A 21944-nucleotide genomic window follows, 5' to 3' on the forward strand; every position below is an offset into this window, starting at 1 on the left:
TTTGAGGCTTGAATTACCCGCAGGAGGGCTCTTCTTAGCTATCTGTTCTCTGGTTTCCTCTGTTGTACTTCTAGCTGCTCAACCATCTTCCTTGTTTTTATCAAGGACACTCCTCTTAATTGCTCACCTCTTGAGAACTCCACTGTTTTCATCAGTTCACCATCAAGTTCACCTCTTGAGAACTCTACTGCTTCCCCACACTCTGTTACAAATAAAGGGGTGCTTTTCCTGATTTCTTTATTTAAGCTGACATCACTTGTCACTCTCTATCCATTTGCCTTGCTTCATTTTTCTTCTTAGCCCTTACATTGACCCAATGTTACATTACATATGTGTTTACTTTATTGTCTATCTCCACCATTGGGATGTAAGCTCCCTGAGGGTAGCTTAATGTCATATACCTAGTTCCTAGAAGAATCCTTAGCATACAGTAGACATAATACATAATGGGTGAATATGTGATGCAGTGAATAGTGAAGGCATAAATGTCAACAAATACCACTATCTATCAAAAGGAAAAGGGAAAATGCACAGAGTTCAGTATTTGCATACAGATGACTATTCAGAAAACCTTTGAAGTCTATGATAACACAACAGTGTTGAGAAAATGAAAAGTAGAGTGGGATAAGCAGGTCTAACGCCCCAAATGAAGATGAACTAAAAAAATAATAATGATTATAATACTAATTACAATAACAACACAGCTAACACAAACAAATGCTTAAAGTGGACCAAGCCCCATGCTGTGCTTGGGTCCTTGATATCATTTAACATTCACAATGACACTTTGAGGGAGGTATTATTTTGCAGATGTGCATAGTGAACACAGAAAGGTTAAGGAGTAAACACAGGGCACAACTAGCAAATGGCAACATTTTGTGTCCAGACTGCGCAGTTAGACTTCAGAGCCTATTTTCCTAAGTAAGCTGTACTACTCTGCCTAAACATACATGGTACTAGGAATGGGGAAAATGACTGAAAGTAAAGGAAATAAAATCAGAATCTTCAGAGACTCTAACAGCTGCAGATAAAGGTGAGGTCATGTTAATATTAATTCTCAAATTATTTTGGCTCATTACATTATTTCATGGAATATGACTTCAGTCTCCCATGAAGTCCACTTTCTGTAGCCCCCCACAAAAGTTCTGAGGGATCCCCCCGAGGTATGTCACTTGTCTCACAATAATTCCAGTTTCTGCACAGGTATTCACCGGGCTTGCACCACCTCCTGCTGAACTTCCTGGTCTTCATGGGGGTCCCATGGCTACTCTGTGGTCTCCATCATCAATGCACTAATTCACAGGGCTAGAATCATAATGGTTAATGGGTCTGGAGCAGAAATGAAGACCATGCTCATGGCACTCACTCTGTGTTGCATTTTATCTATAGTCAGGGAAGCCAAGCAATGCTGGTCATGCCCAGTTCTGAGAGTGTTCCTTGTAAACAGATCTTTTACCCTCCATAGGATTTACAACCAGGCCCATGGACCCAATCTTGGGAAGATACTTGAAGTTGCATCCCATCGGCCCATTTTCAGCCTTTATGTATTCATATAAACCTGCATGCAAGTTCTCCTTTCTCCTCTAAAACAAAAGCAAAAGCACTAGCACAGGTGTATCTATGGGAACAGATGTTCTTTAAGTGCTGTTTACTAATCATGAGCAGTGTTGGATTTCAACACTGGTGCAGCCTCAGCTTAAATGGATCGCCCCTCTTATCTCCAAAGCTGCTGCTCCTGACATTACATTCTATTTTCACATCTTGTTAATATTTCCAACTTGTATATTATCTTAAGTTTGTGGCACCAGGGAAGCAGCTAGAAAGACCAAAATGGACACATGCTGCTTGTCCTTTCTAGGGTTCTAGTTTCTAAAACTCACTGCTGAAGTGTCCTGTTCAGAATTGTTACTGACTAGGCGAATGATCCCTTGGGAAAATGCCTCAGGCTAGAGGAAGGGATTGATTGAGAACGCAGTTTCCTTACATTGCATAAGGAGAGAGTAGCGTCTTAACTCTGAAGAATTAGAGCAATGTTAGCTCTGATGATAGAGTGTGGTAAAAACAATGTAAGTTCTGAAATTCGATGCACTGGGTATAGAATCCTGGTTCTTTCATGTCAACTGAATTCAGTAAAGATGCATTGAGTGCCTACTGTATATGCCAGCTACCACTAGGCACCACTGACAGCAGCAAGTGGTGGCAAATCACTTTAAAATAGATAAAAATAGACAAAAGGATGTACTAGGTCAAGTGTAGTACAAGTTTCCTACTTATTTGAAATTAGATCAAGTTAATCAAAAGTTCTTAAGCTTTCACTGAATTTCTTCATCCATAAAACTGATGACCATAATACTTTAAAAGATTATTTTAAGGTTTGGAAAAAATATATCTGTATATATATGTGTGCGTATATACACATGCATGCTTATACACACAGAGACAGAGACAGAGAGAGAGAGAGAGAGAGAGAGAAGCAAACCCATATATCTTTACCAAGATTTACCTTTTGTTAACAAGGTTAAATAACCTCTTGGAACATCTGCTGTAAGTCGAAGGATGCAGCATTTGCATCTATCTCCTCTTCTGTTTCAAGTTCCATTGACGGATGTGAAAAATGTATTTTAAAAGAAATAATTCCTAACAGTGATGGAAGAATATGAAAGTCTGCTATCAGTGAAGCAGAAGTCTTAAGGCATTGCAATTACAAAGGAATCAGAACTAAAAGAATAACCCAAAATACAGGTTAGAGACAAATGTCTCAGATGGAATCCCTTCCTCTCCAAAGAGAAATTTTAAAGTCAGAGTCCACAAATGCAGGTAAGACAGCCAGCAGAGTAGTTCATTAAAGGTCTTCCTTCAAAACAGCTGGGCTGGTTGGGGCCCGCTGCTTCTCTGCTCACAGCGCCCACTGGGGGGGGAGCCCCGGGGATACTCTGGGCTGGACCAAGAGGCAGAGCGGAGGTAGAGATAAAGCTGCACCTTTGGGTAATAGCCAGGAATTAAAAATGAAAAAGGAGCAGTAGATACCAGGCTTTTCCCATAGATAGAAGCCAAGGCATGAGTTTCTGCAGAGACAGTTCTCATACAGAGACCCCCAGAGAAGCATGTGGTTGAAGGAGAAATGAGGAACCCTACTCTACTCCCTTAGCCTTCTGCACACTCTGCCCAGCATCATCTCCAGACACCCCTCTAAACAAATACTACTAGTCCCACAGCCAGGACTTCGAGTCACAGCAGGGACACAAGAATGCTCCTGTGGGAATGAAATAGACTCCTAATCAACAGAGCTTTAAGTCTAAACCCTCAACTCAAAATAGGAACATAGAGTTTCAAATCTTCAAAAATATCAAGAAAACTAATAACATGAAATGGAGGCACTGATATGAAAACACAAGAAATACACAAGGAAGCAGAGTTAATGGGGGGGAAACAACGAAACACATTAACAAAAGAAGATTCATTGCTGTTATAAATCAAGACAGATTTTCTGGAAATTAAAAAGAAAATAGTAGATGAATTAAATTGTGAAGTTGATATGAGTGATACATGAATTAGTGGTTTAAGAGACTGAAAGAGGAGTCTCCCAGAAGTCATTGCAGAGAAGAGTAGGCTGACACGTTTTGCAGAGGATGGCTCTGACTTTATGCAAAAAAATTGTTATGTGGGACATTGCTACCATCAGCAAAGCTAGTGTTCACTTTGTGTTTGGGAGGGTGGAGACAGGAGGGGTTTGAGACCCCAGTCGAGGTGTGTTTTAGTACTAATAGGGTTAGCTGTGTATTTCATAGGAATTCATTTTATTTCATGTTGTTTCCTTCTCTATGTTAAGGTTTCATGTCTAAGAGAATGAGGGTATGAATCTGTCTGCCAATGTGAAGGGACCATCAACCTCCACCATCCACTGCTCAAAATGCTTTTCTAAGATCAGTGAGGCACTGTGTGGGATGGATGTGAAAGGCTTCCTGATATGAGTGAACTATTTCTAAATATCTTCTGATGGATGACTGTAAATATAATCTATATAATCTGGAACTCAGAATAGCCTTCCTGTACCTGGTACCTATTGAGGAGGGGAAACAAAAGCAACATCTCTGCCGGGGTTGGAAACTCAGTGGATATAAGTTGCAAATGTTGTGTTTTATTAGAGAAATTGCTAATTTTATGATAGCAACTCTGGACTGTTTATACCATGAAAAACTCATAGAGTGGTTTGCCACAATTTCATACCCTAGTGATGCCTCCACAGAGGTTATGAGAGTGTTATGTAAGATCATTAAAGCGGAGCCAGTTGGAGTGTGTGTCCCCAGTGAGCTTCCTGACAAAACAGCCAAGTTAGAGACTTGTCTGAACCTGTGTCCCCAAGATAGGTATTATCTGAAAGAACTTTCTCTGATGTGATAAATATGTGCTTTCTCCCCAGACTTCGCTTATGTGAATAAAGGTGATTTTTTTTATTATGGCAAAGTTTTCTAAAATGACTATGGCACAGAGAGTTTTAAAATAGATTTTACTACTCCAGGGAGCTTTGAGTAGCCAAAAAAAGGGGTCACTTTATTTGGGGATATTTTGAGGAAAGAGATGAGAAATTGATCAGGCAATAGGTTTCAAAAATCTCTAAAAGTATAAGTTTTTGTGAGATCATTTTGTTTGTAATGATTCAGTTAAGGCAGGAATTGTTGACTGGCTTAACGAGACCCTAACATTTTAAGTGAATGAGCATACAGCTTAAAATTCATTTCAGAACAAAGTGCCCTTCAAGATTATAACTGGCTACAGGCATTCATACTTCCAGGCAATCTGCAGTTACTCAGGCAAATTCCTGAGGAGTGTGGGAGATTTTTATGCACTGTGGCTGGCAAGAGAACAATTATGAAGCCCACTATGTACCAGTTGAATAGATGAGAGTCTTTCAGTTAAAAGAGAAATTTGGGGTGCCTGGGTGGCTTAGTCGGTTGAGCATCTGACTGTTGGTTTCAGCTCAGGTCATGATCTCATGATCCTGGGATCCAGCCCCCCATTGCCTCTGTCCCCCGCACCCACATTGGGTGTGTAGCTTGCTTGGGATTCTCTCTCTCTCTGACCAGGATTCAAATAAGATGTTTATTCTGGAAAAAACATTTAAATTAGAGGCTCTGTCCAGTTTATATACTCAAAGACAGTGCAGGGAAAAACATTTTTTTCAATCTGGTGAATTTCAGAATATCTGTACCTACTCTCCCACAATCTTCCTGGTCAAGAAGTCAGAATGTCAGTGCTTTACTGAAATGTCTGAGGTTGCCTAAAGAGTTTAACAACTAGCTCAAGATTCCAATGATTTGAAATCTTTAGCAGTCTGAACATGTATAAAACTGGATCATATATTACACTCTCCAGAACTGCTTCAACACTTGTTTGCTCTAGAACTATGTAGCTAACTACAGTTGTTGTTGTTAACAGCATAAGTTCACAAACTACATCCCACAGGCCAAATCTAGCCTGCTGTCTGTTTTTATAAATAAAGTATTATTGGAACACAGCCATCTGTGTATTGTCTATGACTGCTTTTGACCCCTAACAGCTGATTTGACTGGTTGTGGCAGAGCTCATAGAGCTTGCAAAAGCCTAAAATATGTATTATGTGTCCATTTACAGAAAAAGTTTGCTAACCTGGAACTAAAGCATCCCATAACAGGACACAAGCTTCCTGAAGTGCTCATTCAAACGAGGGCACAAGAGTGCTGGAGAATAATGTGCTACAAAATATGAATGAGCGCATCAGTGTGGACAACACTCAAACTAAAGTAGACTTTGTTGTGAGCCCATCCAGAGAAGATCCTAATGCCTGCTGGGGTCACTAGTGTGTGACCACCAAAGATACTGGCCACGTTATGGAGTGTACCCACTGACATCCCAGTCCATTGGCACCATAGCTATAGGAGGTTTAATTCTCTGTATGTCTACATAGTTGTGATGCAGCATTGGCTGGTTGCAGACCAGTCTGTGCCACTGAGGAGGTGTGCCTTGGGCTACAGGAAGAACCCTGATGTAATGGGCATCATTTTTCATAAGTCCTACCCAAGCTGGAGAGCAGCCGCCCGTTCAGCAGCATTACCATCTGGATAGAGGCCAAGCAGGACCAAGATATACCACTTAGATTTGTATTTTCAAAGAAGGTGGACTATTTAATAAACAGAAAAGAAATGTGATTTATCTACGAAGGAGAGTTGTGGATTGACAGGTTTTCAGTGGAGCTCCCATTTTGTGTGGAGCTGGTATCAGATCCTAGAGGCCTGTTTTGAAGAGACATGCAGAGTGACTCAACATCCCTGCTTTCTGAGTCCTGAGGAGTTTTCTGGAATGTGGGATTTTCATGCTAAACTACGAAAGTTCTGGGCATACCAAGAAAAATTAGTTATCCTAGGGCTATTGCTCTTTAAAGGAAAGTTCTGGAGGAGAGTGAGGTCTGTATCATGGCAGTGTGAGTCGCTCCTTTTTTCCCTCCCCTTTGATTTACAAGTAATGGGGCATCCAGAACCAAGCAAAAGTGCCTCTTCACAGTATGCCAGGACACCTGGGACATCCACCCACATGTGCATCAAAAGTGGGTGGAGATACACAGATGATGCTCTGTATCCACGGGACTCATGAGCGTGCCCCACCCCCACCTGCTTCTATGGGGGGGGGGAAGTAACCTGGAGAGTACACAATTGGGCACTCATGGGAAATAGGGAATTTGTGGAGGGACAAGCCCACCTGATGGGAGAACTTGGCAAGCCTTTGGAGTTAGATAGAGACAATTCTGCAAAGAAAAGGGAGGAATGGGTGAGGCAGCCCCACTCCCAAGAGCTCACGCTGCCAGGCCCTGGGATTGTGCTGGTGGCAGCGTGGCAGCTGGGAGCAGCTACCTCTCCGGGCAGGGCAGAGGAGGTGGAAAAGTGATCACAGTGTGCGGTGTGGTCAGCCTGAGAAGAGAAACCAAAAACTTGTGTTATAGCACCACCTTCTGGAAATGAAAAGAAAGGCTTCTAATTGACCACTTGTTAAGCTGTTAGAATCCAAGAAAATGAAGCCTTCCATAAATAAGAAAGGAGTTTCCTGCTTTAAATGTGACAGCACAGGCACATTTCATCCAACGCTATGACAAATCACAGCAATATGGTATCACAAAAGGAAAATGATAATTCTCCAGGAACTCAACTCAAGACACGGACTACTGCAATATAACCAATAAAGAATTCAAAATAGCTGTTATGGAGAACAAACTGATGGTTGCCAGAGGAGAGGGGGGTGGGGATGGGCAAAATAGGTGAAGAGGAATGTAAGATACAGGCTTCCAGTTATGGAATGAATAGGCACAGCATAGGGAATACAGTCAATGATATTTGCAATAGCATCGTATGGTGCCAGATGGTAGCTACACTTGTGAGCATAGCATAATTTACAGAGATGTTGAATCACTGTGCAGTGCATTTGAAACTAATGTAACATAGTATGTCAACTATGCTCAGTTAATGAAATTTTAAAGCAAAAAACAAAACCAAAAATTTCCAAATAGCTGTTATGAAGAAATTCAATGAACTACAGAGAACTCAGGCAATTCAATAAACCCAGGAATAAAATTAATGAACAGAAGGACTACTTTACCAAACAGATTGAAATTATATTTAAAAAAACAACAACAACAACAACAGAAATTCTGGAACTGAAGAACTCAACGAATAAGATGAAGAATGCATTAGAAAGCTTTGGTAATTGCGCAGATCAGATGAAAAAGAAGAATAAACAACCTGAAGGATAGGGATTCCACAATTGTTCAGGTGGAAAGGAAAAGAGAACTAAGATTTTTTTTAATGTGAAGAAACCCTACAAGAGATATCAGACTTATTAGGAGAGCCAATGTAAGGATAAAGAGTGACTATAGTTGATAATACTGTATTGCATGTTTGAAAGTTGTAAAAGAGTAAATTTTCAAACTCCTCCTCACAAGAAAAAAATCTGTAACTGTGTATGGGGAGGGATGTTTACGAGACCTATTATGGTGATCATTTCACAATACATACAAATAGCAAATCATTACGCTGTACACCTGAAACTAATATAATGTTATATGTCAATTATGCCTCAATAAAAAATTTAAAAATAAAAAATAAGTAAAGTCAGGAATGATGATGTTAGATGAACCCAATTTATAGTTGGGTTCTCTGATAAAAACACCCCCTTTAGCTGGCTATTTAATTGCCTGGGTGACATGTAAGAGAAAATAAATATATAGTTTTACATTTATATTTATATATTTAATATGTATGTTTAATATTATCATAGCATGTCCAAACCTTGAGGTCCTATCCTAATGCCTATCATTAATGGGAGATAAATTCAGATTAATTTAGTTATGACAATTTAGCTATCTGGATCACTGTCTTTCTAGTAATGAGGAACTGGAAGAGCAACGGTAGATACTTACTGATTTTATTTATGTTGGGTAACACTGTTTTCAGGAAAGCAGAAGCAGAGGTTCTTTGTAGGCTCCACTTCCTCAGTTGGCCATGGAGAGAGAAGTGTGAATAAGTGAAAAGATAGTATTTCACACTTCTCATTTACTTTTATTTTTTACTTTCATTTTTAAGAAAGAGAAAGGGAGAGAGAGCTTACAAGCGGGGAGGAGAGGGGCAGGGGGGGAAGAGAGAGAATCTTAAGCAGGCTCCACGTACAGTGCAGAGCCGGACACGGGGCTTCATCTCGAGACTGTGAGATCAAGACCTGAGCTGACATTAAGAGTTGGACACTTACCCGACTGAGCCACCCAGGCGCCCCTCACACCTCTCATTTAAATTGTCATGCACGTATAGGACACTTTGGGTGTGACAGTAAAGACTAAATATAATAGACATAATAATGGCCCTATCTTACAGGGTTGCCTGAGGACTATATAACATAATGTGAGGAAAATACTTACTGAAGGCATAAGTGTTCCAAAGATGCTAGCTAACAGGTTTATTAATCATAATCATTAATGCAACTCTAACAGAATACCAAGTAATAACAGTATTTTTTAACAATAGCCTTGGGAAAGCTACCATAATATTTCTGAGTTTTCTTTCCCAGCTATAAAATGAGACTAACGATTCCTACCCCTAAAAATTGCTGAGGGGATAATATTTAAAAAATTATGAAATTCTTATTTATTTATTTAATTGAGATACAACTGACACATACCATTATGTTAGTTTCAGGCCTACAATATAATGATTTAATATTTGCATATATAGTGAAATTATCACCACAATAATTCTAGTTAATATCCATCAAACACATAGTTATGAGTTTTTTTTTCCTTGTGATAACTTCTAAGATTTACTCTACTAGCAACTTTCAAATATACAATACAATATTAACTATTTTCCCTATGCTGTACAATACATCTCCAGGAATTATTTTATATGAAATTCTTTTTAAGTTTATTTTTTTATTTCAAGAGAGAAAGAGAGAGAGAGAGAGAAACAGAGAGAGAGAATGAGAGAGTATGAGCAGCATAGGGGCAGAGAGAGAGGGGAGAGAGAATCTCAAGCGGGCTCCTCACTGTCAGTGCAGAGCCTGATGCAGTGCTCGAACTCACAAACCGTGAGATCATGACCTCAGCTGAGATCATGAGTCAGATGCTTAACCGACTGAGCCACCCAGAAGCCCCTATGAAAAATTCTTAACATCAGCCTGGAACATACTAAGTATCCAACCATCCATCCATCCATCTATCCATCAATCCAACCAACCATCAATCTACCTGCTAAGCAAACATTTATTGAGCATATACAATGTGTTTTGTGCTATTGGGCTAAGTGTTGGTCAGTCATTGTAGATAAACCATAATCCCTACTTTCATAGATTTCATCTTCTGATGAACTATAAACAAAACATAAATATTGGCTCAAATATGGCTTTATTATAGTAGATAAATTAAGGTTTTTATTTACAAGTTGGGAATGTTAGCAAATGAGAGATAGTGTGTGAATAGGAAGACTTGTGTACCAAGGCAAAGGAATTTAAAGACAAAGAGGTACCGCCTAGCAGAGTGCTGGCCAGTGTGATGAGACCTACAGTGTTGCACAAGCAGTGGACAAGTTCCCCAGCAAAGGTGGAATCAAACTAATAGTTTCTGGAGCTATTCTGCTAAATACACAAGTACAATGGTACAATAGATGATTGCTGAATAAATTAATAAATTCGTCCTGCAAGAATAAATGCACCGTGGAGATGCAGTAACAAAAATACAGGACTAAAACACAAGTGTTGAAAATACAGGAAAACATGGAATGAATTTTTTTTTTTAATGACAACAAAAATTTTGGGGCAGCTAAAGTAAAGGCCCACTATAACTGTCTCAAGTTTCTCTGGCAAGAGCTAGCCATTCTTAGGAGAATTCTCTGTACCTCTCACTTGTGGAGTGTTAAGTAAACAAGGAAACCATCACTGATGATGAGTTCCAGGCTAGAGCTCCATCAGGTAGGTAGGCTATCCGGAACTAAGAAGTCAAATCCACCCTCAACTACAAATAGCAAGCATAAGGTCCAAAGCAAAGCAGTCAAGAGCTAGATGGATGTAGAAATGGAAGGTATGCGGGGCACCTGGGTAGCTCTGTCAGTTAAGCCTCTGACTTCGGCTCAGGTCATGATCTTGTGGTCTGTGAGTTTGAGCCCTGTATTGGGCTCTGTGCTGACAGCCCAGAGCCTGGAGTGTGCTTCAGTTTCTGGGTCTCCCTCTCTCTCTGCTCCTCCCCCGTTCACACTTTGTCTCTTTCTCAAAAATAAATAAACATTAAAAAAATTATTAAAAAATAAATGGAAGCTAAGCAAAGAAATTAAGGTAAAGGTCAAGAGAAAATGTCTAAGACTATTTCTGTGAACAGGATTGGGATGTTTGAAGCTTATAATTGGGTGCTGGCCTGGCTTAGCCTGGAATAAAAGTTTTTGCCTGGTGATTCAGTTATTAGATCTATTTGGGGTGTGTGTGTGTGTGTGTGTGTGTGTGTGTGTAAGTTATTGGTGAATAAATATATTGGAAATTGGAATTCTTCCCCCATGTTGTAACACTTCCTAAGTTATAATACCATTAGGTTTTCTTCTCTATGGGAGTTTAGTCTCCCTAAGTGTAGGGGCTCCTATTCCGCTTCTAGAAAAACAAGCTCTGCTTTTAAAATAGTACTGTAGGAGCACATGAGGCTCAGTCAGTTAACATCTGACTTCAGCTCAGGTCATGATCTCATAGTTCGTGAGTTCCAGACCCTCATCGGGCTCCGTGCTGACAGTGCAGAACCTGCTTGGGATTCTCTCTCTTTCTTTCTCTCTCTCTCTCTCTCTCACTCTCTCCCTCTCTCTCTGCCCATCCATTACTTTTGCTTTCTCTGTCTCTCTCAAAATAAATAAACTTTCAAAAAAATAAAAAATAAAGATAGTACTGTAAAACTTGTTTCCTGAGAATTACATTGGCCTGGAATCTAGTCTTTTGTTGGCAGGAAGTACAGATTTGTGGTGCGTTCATGTTCGCCCATAAAATTCATTTGTCAACCCTAGCAACACCCTAAAATACCTTATAAGATCCTGACATGCATATAAATAGGATACCTCATGCTCTGGGGGAAGCCAAGTGAGTAACATCAGTTATTCTAACAATAGAAGCATTAGGGTGTGGACTTCAGGGTGTCCCGGGTGTAGCCCCATTTGTATGCCAGTACATCATCATCATCATCATCATTGTCATTGTCATCATCACTGTGGTCATCGTCACCCCTTGTAATGACATTTCATTACAGGGGATAATTTTTTTTAATAACTAAATATAGTGTGTGGATGCATTAAATGGTGAAAACCTTGGGCCTCTGCACTGATGAAGATGTTTGATGGTCTCTGTTTCAGAACACTGTATATATGCAGCTTGAAATTCTCTTGAAGAGAATTTACTGGTTTAGACAAAGGTCACACAAATCATAAAACAAGCAACATTTAAAAAATTCTGCAGTAGGGGCATGGGCATTATCCCATTGTCCTAATTAGTAAAATAAGCCTGAGTGAGTCTATGTGGTCTAAGGATACCTAATTTACTAGATAAAAGAAAGGAACTTGAAGGCAGATTAACTTCCAAATCTTTGCATTCTACTGTGAATGCAGAGTCCACATTCTAATTCATGTCACTGAAAGTTAAGTTGTGACAGCGATATCTTGCACAGGTTACCAGAATGAAGATGAACAATATTCATTAGACATAGGTATGTGGCTTTTTCATCCAGGCATTTGGCAAGGTTGCTGTTGGCAATATTGACATTCTGGAAACACAAGCTGTATGATTTGGAGAATACCTTTTCTTGAAGGACACTCATGAATAGACTGGTGCTCAAATGGAAATTTTTGGATAGGTAGAGACCTTGAACTTCAATTCTGTTCTGTTAGACATCTTGAATAAAGGTGTAGTAGTCAGATTTAGGATCTAAAAAGTTTTGAAAAACCTTGGAGCAAAATAATTTAGTAAAGATCAATGCAAAGGTCTTCTTTTGGCTTCAAAAGCACAGGATGGTAAGAGATGTGGGGGCAGTTCTGAAAAAAAAAGTAGCACATAAAGAGATATCCTTTCACAGGTCTGAGCGCACTGAAGGCGTTTGGTGCAGTCCTGGATGAACCCCTAAGAAAGCAGTTAAATAAACTGAAGGGTATTGAAAGCAGAGAGGCCAGGAGGGTGGAGGAACTCAAAGCTATTCCACATGAGTATTCTGTTAACAGATCGCAGCCCCAGGCATGGAGAAGACGAGACACAAACTGGACAAAGCAAATGTCACCTGGTACTTGCAGAGCTATTGTGCAGAAAAGGGTAAAGCTTTTCCTCGGTGGCTATAAGTGGGGAACTGAAGATGTGGGTAGATAGTATGGTAAGACATTTCAGCTTGTAAGCAATGAATCACTTTAAATGTCAGCACTGTCACAAGATGAGCAGGCAGAGACTGGATGACTACTTGGAAGGGTGTTTCCAGTAACAGTGTGTATCTTCAAACACTGAGATTCTGAGCTTCACAGATCCCTCCCCTGCTCTTTAAGTATTTGACATGCCATCAACACCAGCCTCATTTTTATATAGGGTCCCAATATTGGAAATCGTTCCTTTTATGTTCTTAAGATGATTTTGAAGATCTACAGCAGAGTTCAAACAGAGTTTACTTTGCATATTGATTTAATAGGTAAGAGCAGGAAGCTCACAAATGCCATATGCAAATTTGTTCCAAATGAGCTCTAAAAATGGATTTGGAGCTAATTGTTCAGGCACGTATTTCACTGGGGATGAAGCACTGGCCAAACATATTTCAAAATGAGGAAGAGGATGTGTTAGCATCAAACCCAGGAAAAGGAGCAGTAGTATGCAAGTGATTCTGAAAAGGAGAACATTCCATCTGAAGCTTTAAGGAGAGAAGAGAACATTACCTGAGTCTTATTTGGAAACAAAAGAACTGTGAAAATAATTAGTGGCAAATAACTTACAGCACTGCATTTCCAGTATGGGTCATTTTTAAAAATAAAATTTTGTTGTTTCAGCATAATCTAGAGACAGAAAAGTGCACAAATTATAAGGGTAAAACCAGATAAATTACCACAAAGCAAGCACATTTGACTACTGCCCAGATCAAGAGATACCACAGAAGTCCTCCTTCCAGTCATCACTTCTACTTGTGACTTATCCTACATCAGTTTTGCCAATATTTAAATTTTATATAAATGCAATCACTCAATGCCTTCTTTTGCAGCTGACTTCTTTATATTAATACAATGTTTGCAAAATCCATCCGAGTTTTTGCGTGTAGAATTACTTCATTCATTTTCATGGTAAGAGCAATTCTATATATTCCACACTGTCATTTTTGTAGTATATTTTATTTTTTTTATTGACCTCTGGGATGTTTCAGATTTGGACTGTTATACATACTGCTGTTAGAACTGTAACTTTATTTGGTACGCATGCGTATGCATTTTCTGTTGGTTATATATCTAGGAATGCAATTGCTGGTTCATGGTCATTTGGATATTCAGCTGTAAAAACACAGCTTTAGTGTGCCACTTTTCCACTCCCTCTAGCAGTGTATGAAAATTCTATTTACTCCATATCCTCTGCAACACTTGATATTCTGAGGCATTAAACTCTATTCAAATTTTAAATTTTAATTGTGAGGTATTAAATTCTATTTAAATTTTAGCTATCTGATGTACAGTTAGTGGTATTCCACTGCAGTTTTTGTTTGCAGTTCCCAAATCACTAATATGTGTTTATTGGGAAATCTTTTGCAAATTGTCTATTCGTATATTTTGTATACGTAAACTTCATGTTATTATCTTTTTCTTATTGGTACTTAGTTGATGTGAGTCCTTTGTCAGTTTATGAACTACAAAAATCTGTTCCCACTCCATGATTTGCCCTTTTACTGTCTTGATGATGTCTTTGCTGGGCATAAAAATCTTATTTCAGGGGCGTCTGGGTGGCGCAGTTGGTTAAGCGTCCGACTTCAGCCAGGTCACGATCTCGCGGTCCGTGAGTTCGAGCCCCGCGTCAGGCTCTGGGCTGATGGCTCAGAGCCTGGAGCCTGTTTCCGATTCTGTGTCTCCCTCTCTCTCTGCCCCTCCCCCGTTCATGCTCTGTCTCTCTCTGTCCCAAAAATAAATAAACATTGAAAAAAAAATTAAAAAAAAATCTTATTTCAGTGTAGTTCAGCTTATCAGTATCTCTTTAGTGCTTATTGATTTTTGTATTCTAAGAAAAAAAAATTCTTTCTATATCCCAAGGTCATAAAGATACTTTTCTTTGTTATCTTCAGAAATCTTCATTATCTTACCTTTCACATTTAGATCAACTTTCCATCTGGAACTGATTTTTATGTATAGTGTGAGGTAAGGAGTCAAGATTCATTTTTTCTTTCATTTGAATGTCCAGCTGACCCAGCCCCATTTATTGAAAGATCATTATTTCCTTCTGTTCTATATTACCACCTTTTTTGTAATTAAGTGTCCATACACGTGTGAATTAGTTTGTGGACTGTATACTCTTCCATTAGTCTATTTGTATATTATTCTGCTAATACTATATTGTCCAAATTATTTTAGATTTAAAATAAATCTTGATACCCAGTATTTTAAATTATTATTTTTTAATGCTTATTTATTTATTTTGAGAGAGAGAACCTGTACGCATGAGGGGAGGGACAGAAAGAGGGAGAGAGAGAATCCCAAGCAGACTCCAGGCTGTTAGTGCAGAGCTCAGACACAGGGCTCAATGCGGGGCTTGATCTTATGAACCATGAGATCATGACCTGAGCTGAAATCAAGAATCAGATGTTTAACCCACTGAACCATGCAAGTGCCCCTCTTGATACCTGATATTTTAAATCTTTCAAATATGTCCCTTTTTATCATTGTTTTTGACATTTTAGACTCTTTACATTATCATATACACATTCAAATCATCTTGTCAATTTCCACAGAAAACACTTGTTCAAATTTTGATTAGAAGTTTAATAGAGACAAACCAAAAAACATACTCTTAACTGTAGGGAACAGACAGTTACCAGGAGGGAGGTGGGTGGGGGAATGGGTAAAATTGGTGAAGGGGATTAAGGGTGCACTTACTCTGATGAGCACTGAGCAATATGTGGAACTACTGAATCACTAAATGGGACAATTGAAACTGATATGACAATGTACATCAATTACACTGGAATTAAAATGAAAACAAAAAAAGAAATGCATTGAATATAGGTAGCTTAGAGGAGAACAGACATCCTCACGATACTGAATCTTTTTATCTGAAAGTAACATATAGTCTTCCATTCACTGAGGTCTTTTTAAAATTTCTCTCAATGTTATACAGTATCCTACATAGAAGATCTGCTGATATTCTGTTAGATTTATTTTAATATTCTTTGATCCTAATTTAAATGGTATTATTTTAGGGTCACTTTAGTGGCTCAGACAGTTGAGTGCCCAGTTCTTGATTTCAGCTCAGGTCATGATCCCAGGGTCATGGGATTGAGCCCTGCATTGGGCTCTGTGCTGAGCATGGAGCCTGCTTAAGATTCTCTCTCTCTCCCTTTGTTCCTTTCCCATGCTTGAACACACTCTCTCTCTAAAAATAAATAAATAATAAATAAGTAAGTAAGTAAATAAATAAATAAATAAATAAAGGTATTATTTTAAAAATTGTATTCTCTGCTTGTGTGTTGCAATCGTGACATATGATTGATTTTTTGCAAATTAACATGTAACTGTTTTGCTAAATTAATAAATTTATTCTATTAGTGTGTCTGTAGTCTTTGGAAGTTTTATGTATAAAATTATTCCACTGGCAAATAAAGACAGTTTTATTTCTTTCTTTCTAATACTTATACCATTTTTAAAAAATATTTTATTTTTTTAAAAGTAGTCTCTATACCCAATGTGGGACTTGAATTTACAACCCCAAGATCAAGAGTCACACACTCTACATACCAAACTGAACCAGCCAGGCACCCCTCCAATATTTATACCTTTCATTGACTGTTTTGCCTCATCAAACTGGGTGAGGATACTATGTTGAACCGAACATCTAATATCAAGAGGACAGCTTTCAATGTTTCTCAGTGACACATGATGTTTGCTATAGGATTTTGTAAATATCCTTCTATTCTTAGTTTGTCATTTTTCTTTTTTAAATCATGGGTGGATGTTGAATTTTATTCAGAGATGTGTTTTGGTCTCTATTTGAGATGATCATATGATTGTTCTCCTTTATGTGGTTTATGTGGTAAATTGCATTCATTGATTTTTCACGTTAGACTATCTTGCCTTCCTGGAATAATTCTCACCTGACCATAATATATTATCATTTTTTTTATATCACTGGATTTGCTTTGCTAATATTTTGTACAGGCTTTGTGTCTATATAAATGAAAGTTAGTCTCTCTTAGGCCTTTATTGTAATGTTCTTACCAGTATTTGCTATGAAAATTATGACCTCAACAAATAACTTGGAAAATTTTTCTCTTTTTCTGAGCTATGGAATAGTATATGTAAGGTCGAGTTTATTTCTAAATATTTGGAGTAACTGATTAGTAAAATTGATGGACATGGAAATTTCTTTCATAGGGTTTTAGTTACAGATTCAATTCATTTAGTAGATACTAAATTATTTGCATTTTATATTTCTTCTTGTGCCACTTTAACCGTTTTGGTAAATTATGGCTTTTTAAAAAAGTATCTATTTATATTTGACAGAGAGAAAGAGACAGAGTGCGAGTGGGGGAGGGGCAGAGAGAGACTAAGACAGAATCTGAAGCAGGCTCCAGGTTCCGAGCTGTCAGAGCCATCAGCACAGAGCCCAATGTGGGTCTTGAACCCATAGCCATGAAATCATGACCTGAGCCAAAGTCAGACACTTAATTGACTGAGCCACCCAGGCACCCCTAAGTTATAGCTTTCTAAATCATTTCATCGAAATTATTACCCCCAAACTGATATGATATCCTTTTGTTTTTATTTCCTTAACAATGGGATCTATAGTTAAGACCCTTTGTTATAAAAAAATCATTGTTGATATTGGTATTTTGTGCACTTTCTTTTTTTCTTGATCCGTCTTTCCAGGGATTTGTGAAATTAATTAGTCTTTTAAAATGTATTATTAGATTTTCTCTAGCACATTTGTTTTATGTTTTACTGATATATGTTTTTAATTTTATTATTTGTTTCTTTTTGCTCTTCCTTGGCCTAATTTTTTTTTTATGTTTACCACAATAAGTTTATTTTTTTACTATTTTTTAATATGAAATCTATTGTCAAATTGGTTTCCATACAACACCCAGTGCTCATCCCAACAGGTGCTCTCCTCATTGCCCATCACCCCCTTTCCCCTCCCTCCCAACCCCCATCAAACCCCATTTTATTCTCAGTTTTTAAGAGTTTCTTATGGTTTGGCTCCCTTCCTCTCTTTTTTTTTTCCTTCCCCTCCCCCATGGTCTTCTGTTAAGTTTCTCAGGATCCACATAAAAGTGAAAACATATGGTATCTGTCTTTCTCTGTATGACTTATTTCACTTATCATAACACTCTCCAGTTCCATCCACATTGCTACAAAAGGCTGTATTTCATTCTTTCTCATTGCCAAGTAGTATTCCATTGTATATATAAACCACAACTTAAAAAAAAATTGTTAACATTTATTATTGAGAGACAGAGAGACACAGAGCGTGAGCAGGGGAGGGGTAGAGAGAGGGGGAGACACAGAATCTGAAGCAGGCTCCAGGCTCTGAGCTGTCAGCACAGAGCCCGACGCAGGGCTTGAACTCACAAACTGCGAGATCATGACCTGAGCTGAAGTCGGTTGCTTAACCGACTGAGCCACCCAGGAGCCCCTAAAACACAACTTCTTTATCCACTCATCGGTTGATGGACATTTAGGCTCTTTCCATAATTTGGCTATTGTTGAAAGTGCTGCTATCAACATTGGAGTACAAGTGCCCCTATGCATCAGCACTCCTGTATCCCTTGGGTAAATTCCTAGCAGTGCTATTGCTGGGTCATAGGGTAGATCTATTTTTAACTTTTTGAGGAACCTCCACACTGTTTTCCAGAGGGGCTGCACCAGTTTGCATTCCCACCAACAGTGCAAGAAGTTTCCCGTTTCTCCACATCCTCTCCAGCATCTATAGTCTCCTTATTTGGTTCATTTTAGCCACTCTGACTGGAGTGAGGTGATATCTCAGTGTGGTTTTGATTTGTATTTCCCTGTTGAGGTGTGACGTTGAGCATCTTTTCATGTGCCTGTTGCCTCAGCCTAATTTTTTTTAACTAGTGGAAATGGATACTTGGATGATTTATTTTCAGCTTTTTTCTTTCTTTGACAGGAAGCAGGGTTTATTGTGGGCGTGAATAAGGAGCAGGCAGTGTCAAGGTTCTCATGAGTGCAGAGCCTACCATTTGTCCAAGGGGCCACAATTAGGGATGTATTTGACCAAAGCCATAGCCACCTGGGATAAGCTACTTTTCAGCCATCATGTCTTCAAATTCATTCACGTTAAACTTAGTAAAGCCCCACTTCTTGGAAATGTGAATCTTCTGGCAGCCAAGGAACTTGAACTTGGCCCTGCATAGCGTCTCAGTCATATGCTCCTTGTTCTGTACCTTGGTACTGGTGGACATGATGACTTGGCCAATGTGGACCCTGGCCACTGTGCCCTGGGGCTTTCCAAAGGCACCCCACACACCTGTCTGGAGCCTGTCAGCTCCAGCACAGGACAGCATCTTGTTGATAAGGATGACGTGGAAGGGATGGAACCGCATTTGGATGCAAAAACCATCTTTGCCACAGCTTTTCACCATGTACTTGTTAGCACACATACGGACAGCCTCCAGGGCTTCAGAGGAGAGCTGCTCATATTCCTTTGGCACTGTGTGGCTACACAGTGGGAACTGCTCCAGTTCTGCCTTCTTCTGCCCAAGGTCAAAGATGCGGACCTTGGCATCAGGGACACCTCTGCAGAAACAAGACTTTGGACGCTGCTTGTTCTTACAATACCAGTAACACCGGGGTGGGTGGTGGCCCATGGCAATACCACTGGGCCCATGGGCCCAGTGGCAAGCCAAAGGAAAAGAGGTTATTTTCAGCTTTTTACTCCTAGTAAAAGCATTTAAGTATGTCTATAGCTGTATTCTAAAAGTTCTGATACATTGAACTTTCACTATAATTCAAAGAAAAATATCTCCTAATTTTCATTTGTATTCATTCTCTTAGTGTTTGAATTACTTAAAAGTTTATTGAGTACTTTTCAAATACAAAATTTTTAATATTATCTTGTTTCATTATTGATTTCTATCCTAACTTCACTGTTGTCAGAAAATGTGCTCTGTATAATTTTACTTTTTGATATTTTTTAAGGTTTCTTTTAGATTCATCATTTGGTTAACTGGCTTGGCATTTGATATGAATTTTGCATTTGCTGAGTATAAGGTATGTAAATAAGGTCAAGTTTATTTATTGCATTGTTCAAATCTACTGTATCCATGTTGAATTTTTGTCTGTTTGGTGTATCAGTTACTAAGAGACATCTGTTAAAAATCTCCCTATGATAATGGATTTGTCCATTTTCCTTTTAGTTGCATCATTATTTTGCTTTACATATGTTGAAACTCATTATTAAGTGTAACAAATTTACAACTATAACATTTTGGAAATATTAACTCTTTTATCATAATAAAATTTCCTGTGTTTATTGCCAATAAAGTGTCTTGCCTTATAGTCTAATTTGCCTGATAAATATATAAAATATAGATAGTTATATTGGCCTTAAAATTTTTTTTCATTCATCTATTTTAGTTTTTTTTTGTGTGTTGCATTTCAAGTGTGTTTCTTAACATTTAGTGTCATGTACTTTTTTTCATGTGGTCTAAAACCTTTGTTTGTGATTGCTCACTCATTTAGATACTATTATATTAGGGGGTTTGTATAATTATTTATCTTATTACCTCTTTAAATATTGGTTCTGCCTAATTCTTTCTCTTCTCTCTTTCTAGGACACCAATTCTGGGCATGTTAGGACTTTCCCCTGTGTCTTCTGTGTGATTTTGTGTAATTTTTATCCTTTCTTCCCTCCTCTGTTCTTCAATCTGATATTTTCTTCTGATTTATTCTAGCTCCATTTTCTGTGTCTCATCTTCTATTAGCCCCATCAATTGAGTATTTAATTTTATTATTTTATTTTTCTGTTTCAGAATTTCCATTTGAATTTTAAAAGCTAGATTCCCAAAAGAAATGTAAAATTCTCTGCATTTCACCTTATTTCTTCAAACTATTAATCAGTTATTTTAAAGTCCTTCAATCTGTATCTCCTTATGCATTTGTTTCTATTTTAGGTTTATTTTCGTGATTTTGGTTATTAGGTCTTATCTTCTGACATAAGTATGCCTATTAATATCAATTGAAACTTGAGGAACTCCCCTCTACTTGCTAGATGGGATGCTGCCTGATTCATGGGTCATTTAATAAGACCAATTATAGGGGTGCCTAGATGGCTCAGTGGGTTAAGCATCTGATCTTGATTTTGGCTCAGGTCATGATCTCACAGTATGAGATTGAGCCCCACATGGGGCTCTGCACTGACAGCACAGTGTGGAGCCTGCCTAGAATTCTCTCTCTCCCTTCTCTCTGCCCCCCTCCCCCAATCTCTATCTCAAGTTAAAATAAACTTTAAAAAATAAAGCCAATTGTATCTTCAAATTATATATATATATATATTTTTTTTTTAACAGAACCTTGAACAATACATGCAAAAATTTTCAGAGCTAATTTACTGATTTAGAAAGTGTTATCATTCTCCAGAATTTTTTTTTTGGCTCCAGAAATTACTTTTTTTAAGTGTTTATTTATTTATTTATTTATTTATAAAGGGAGAGAGAGTGTGTGTGAGCAGGGGAGAGGCAGAGAGAGGCAGAGAGAGAATCCCACACAGGCTCCATGCTGCCAGTACAGAGTGTGATCTCACGAACTGTGAGATCATGACCTGAGACAAAATCAAGAGTGGGAGGTTTTAACCGACTGAGCCACCCAGGTGCCCCTCCAGAGATAACTTTTGCTCATGGTAAGAGGGAGGCTGTTAAGATGATGATGAATCCCTTAATCTATTCACTGATTATCTATTTACCTAACTAATTTAGTAGATTAGAAATTTGGCTCTAATCTTGTGATGACATAGCATTTCTAGTTCATGCCTTCTCCAAAGGTGAAGTCCTGTAAAGGTCCCACTTAAAAGCTTGACTATAAGGGTGCCACCTTCTTTGTGGTCCTTGGACCCTAATTTTGCCTCTAAACAGGTGTCCTTCACTTCTGAGCTTCCTAACTACCCCTTTCTGCTCAATTTCTCTGCCTCTCAGTGGCCACTTACAAATCAGAAACACCTTGAGTGAAAACTAGAATTAA

General features: G+C 38.5%; 1 protein-coding gene and 1 long non-coding RNA gene across 2 annotated transcripts in view; both read right to left on the reverse strand.

Annotated features, from left to right (window-relative positions):
• Nucleotides 1-21944, reverse strand: part of LOC124524163 (uncharacterized) — a 63902-nt gene that overhangs the window by 16902 nt on the left and 25056 nt on the right. The gene's annotated exons all lie outside the window — the stretch shown is intronic.
• Nucleotides 18765-21030, reverse strand: LOC124524162 (60S ribosomal protein L10-like). The gene has a single exon (XM_047096247.1). The coding sequence runs from the start codon at nt 19574-19576 to the stop codon at nt 19010-19012; it is 567 nt and encodes a 188-aa protein (XP_046952203.1). The 5' UTR covers nt 19577-21030; the 3' UTR covers nt 18765-19009.

The sequence above is a fragment of the Lynx rufus genome, unplaced genomic scaffold (genome assembly GCF_022079265.1).
Source record: "Lynx rufus isolate CCGP_SWC_20201006 ecotype Redwood Valley unplaced genomic scaffold, mLynRuf1.p SCAF_4, whole genome shotgun sequence".
Taxonomy (NCBI): Eukaryota; Metazoa; Chordata; class Mammalia; order Carnivora; family Felidae; genus Lynx; species Lynx rufus.

What these genes read in the sequence shown, in the direction of transcription:
- LOC124524162 (XM_047096247.1), bottom strand. Translation starts at nt 19,576, where the DNA reads ATGGGCCACCACCCACCCCGGTGTTACTGGTATTGTAAGAACAAGCAG.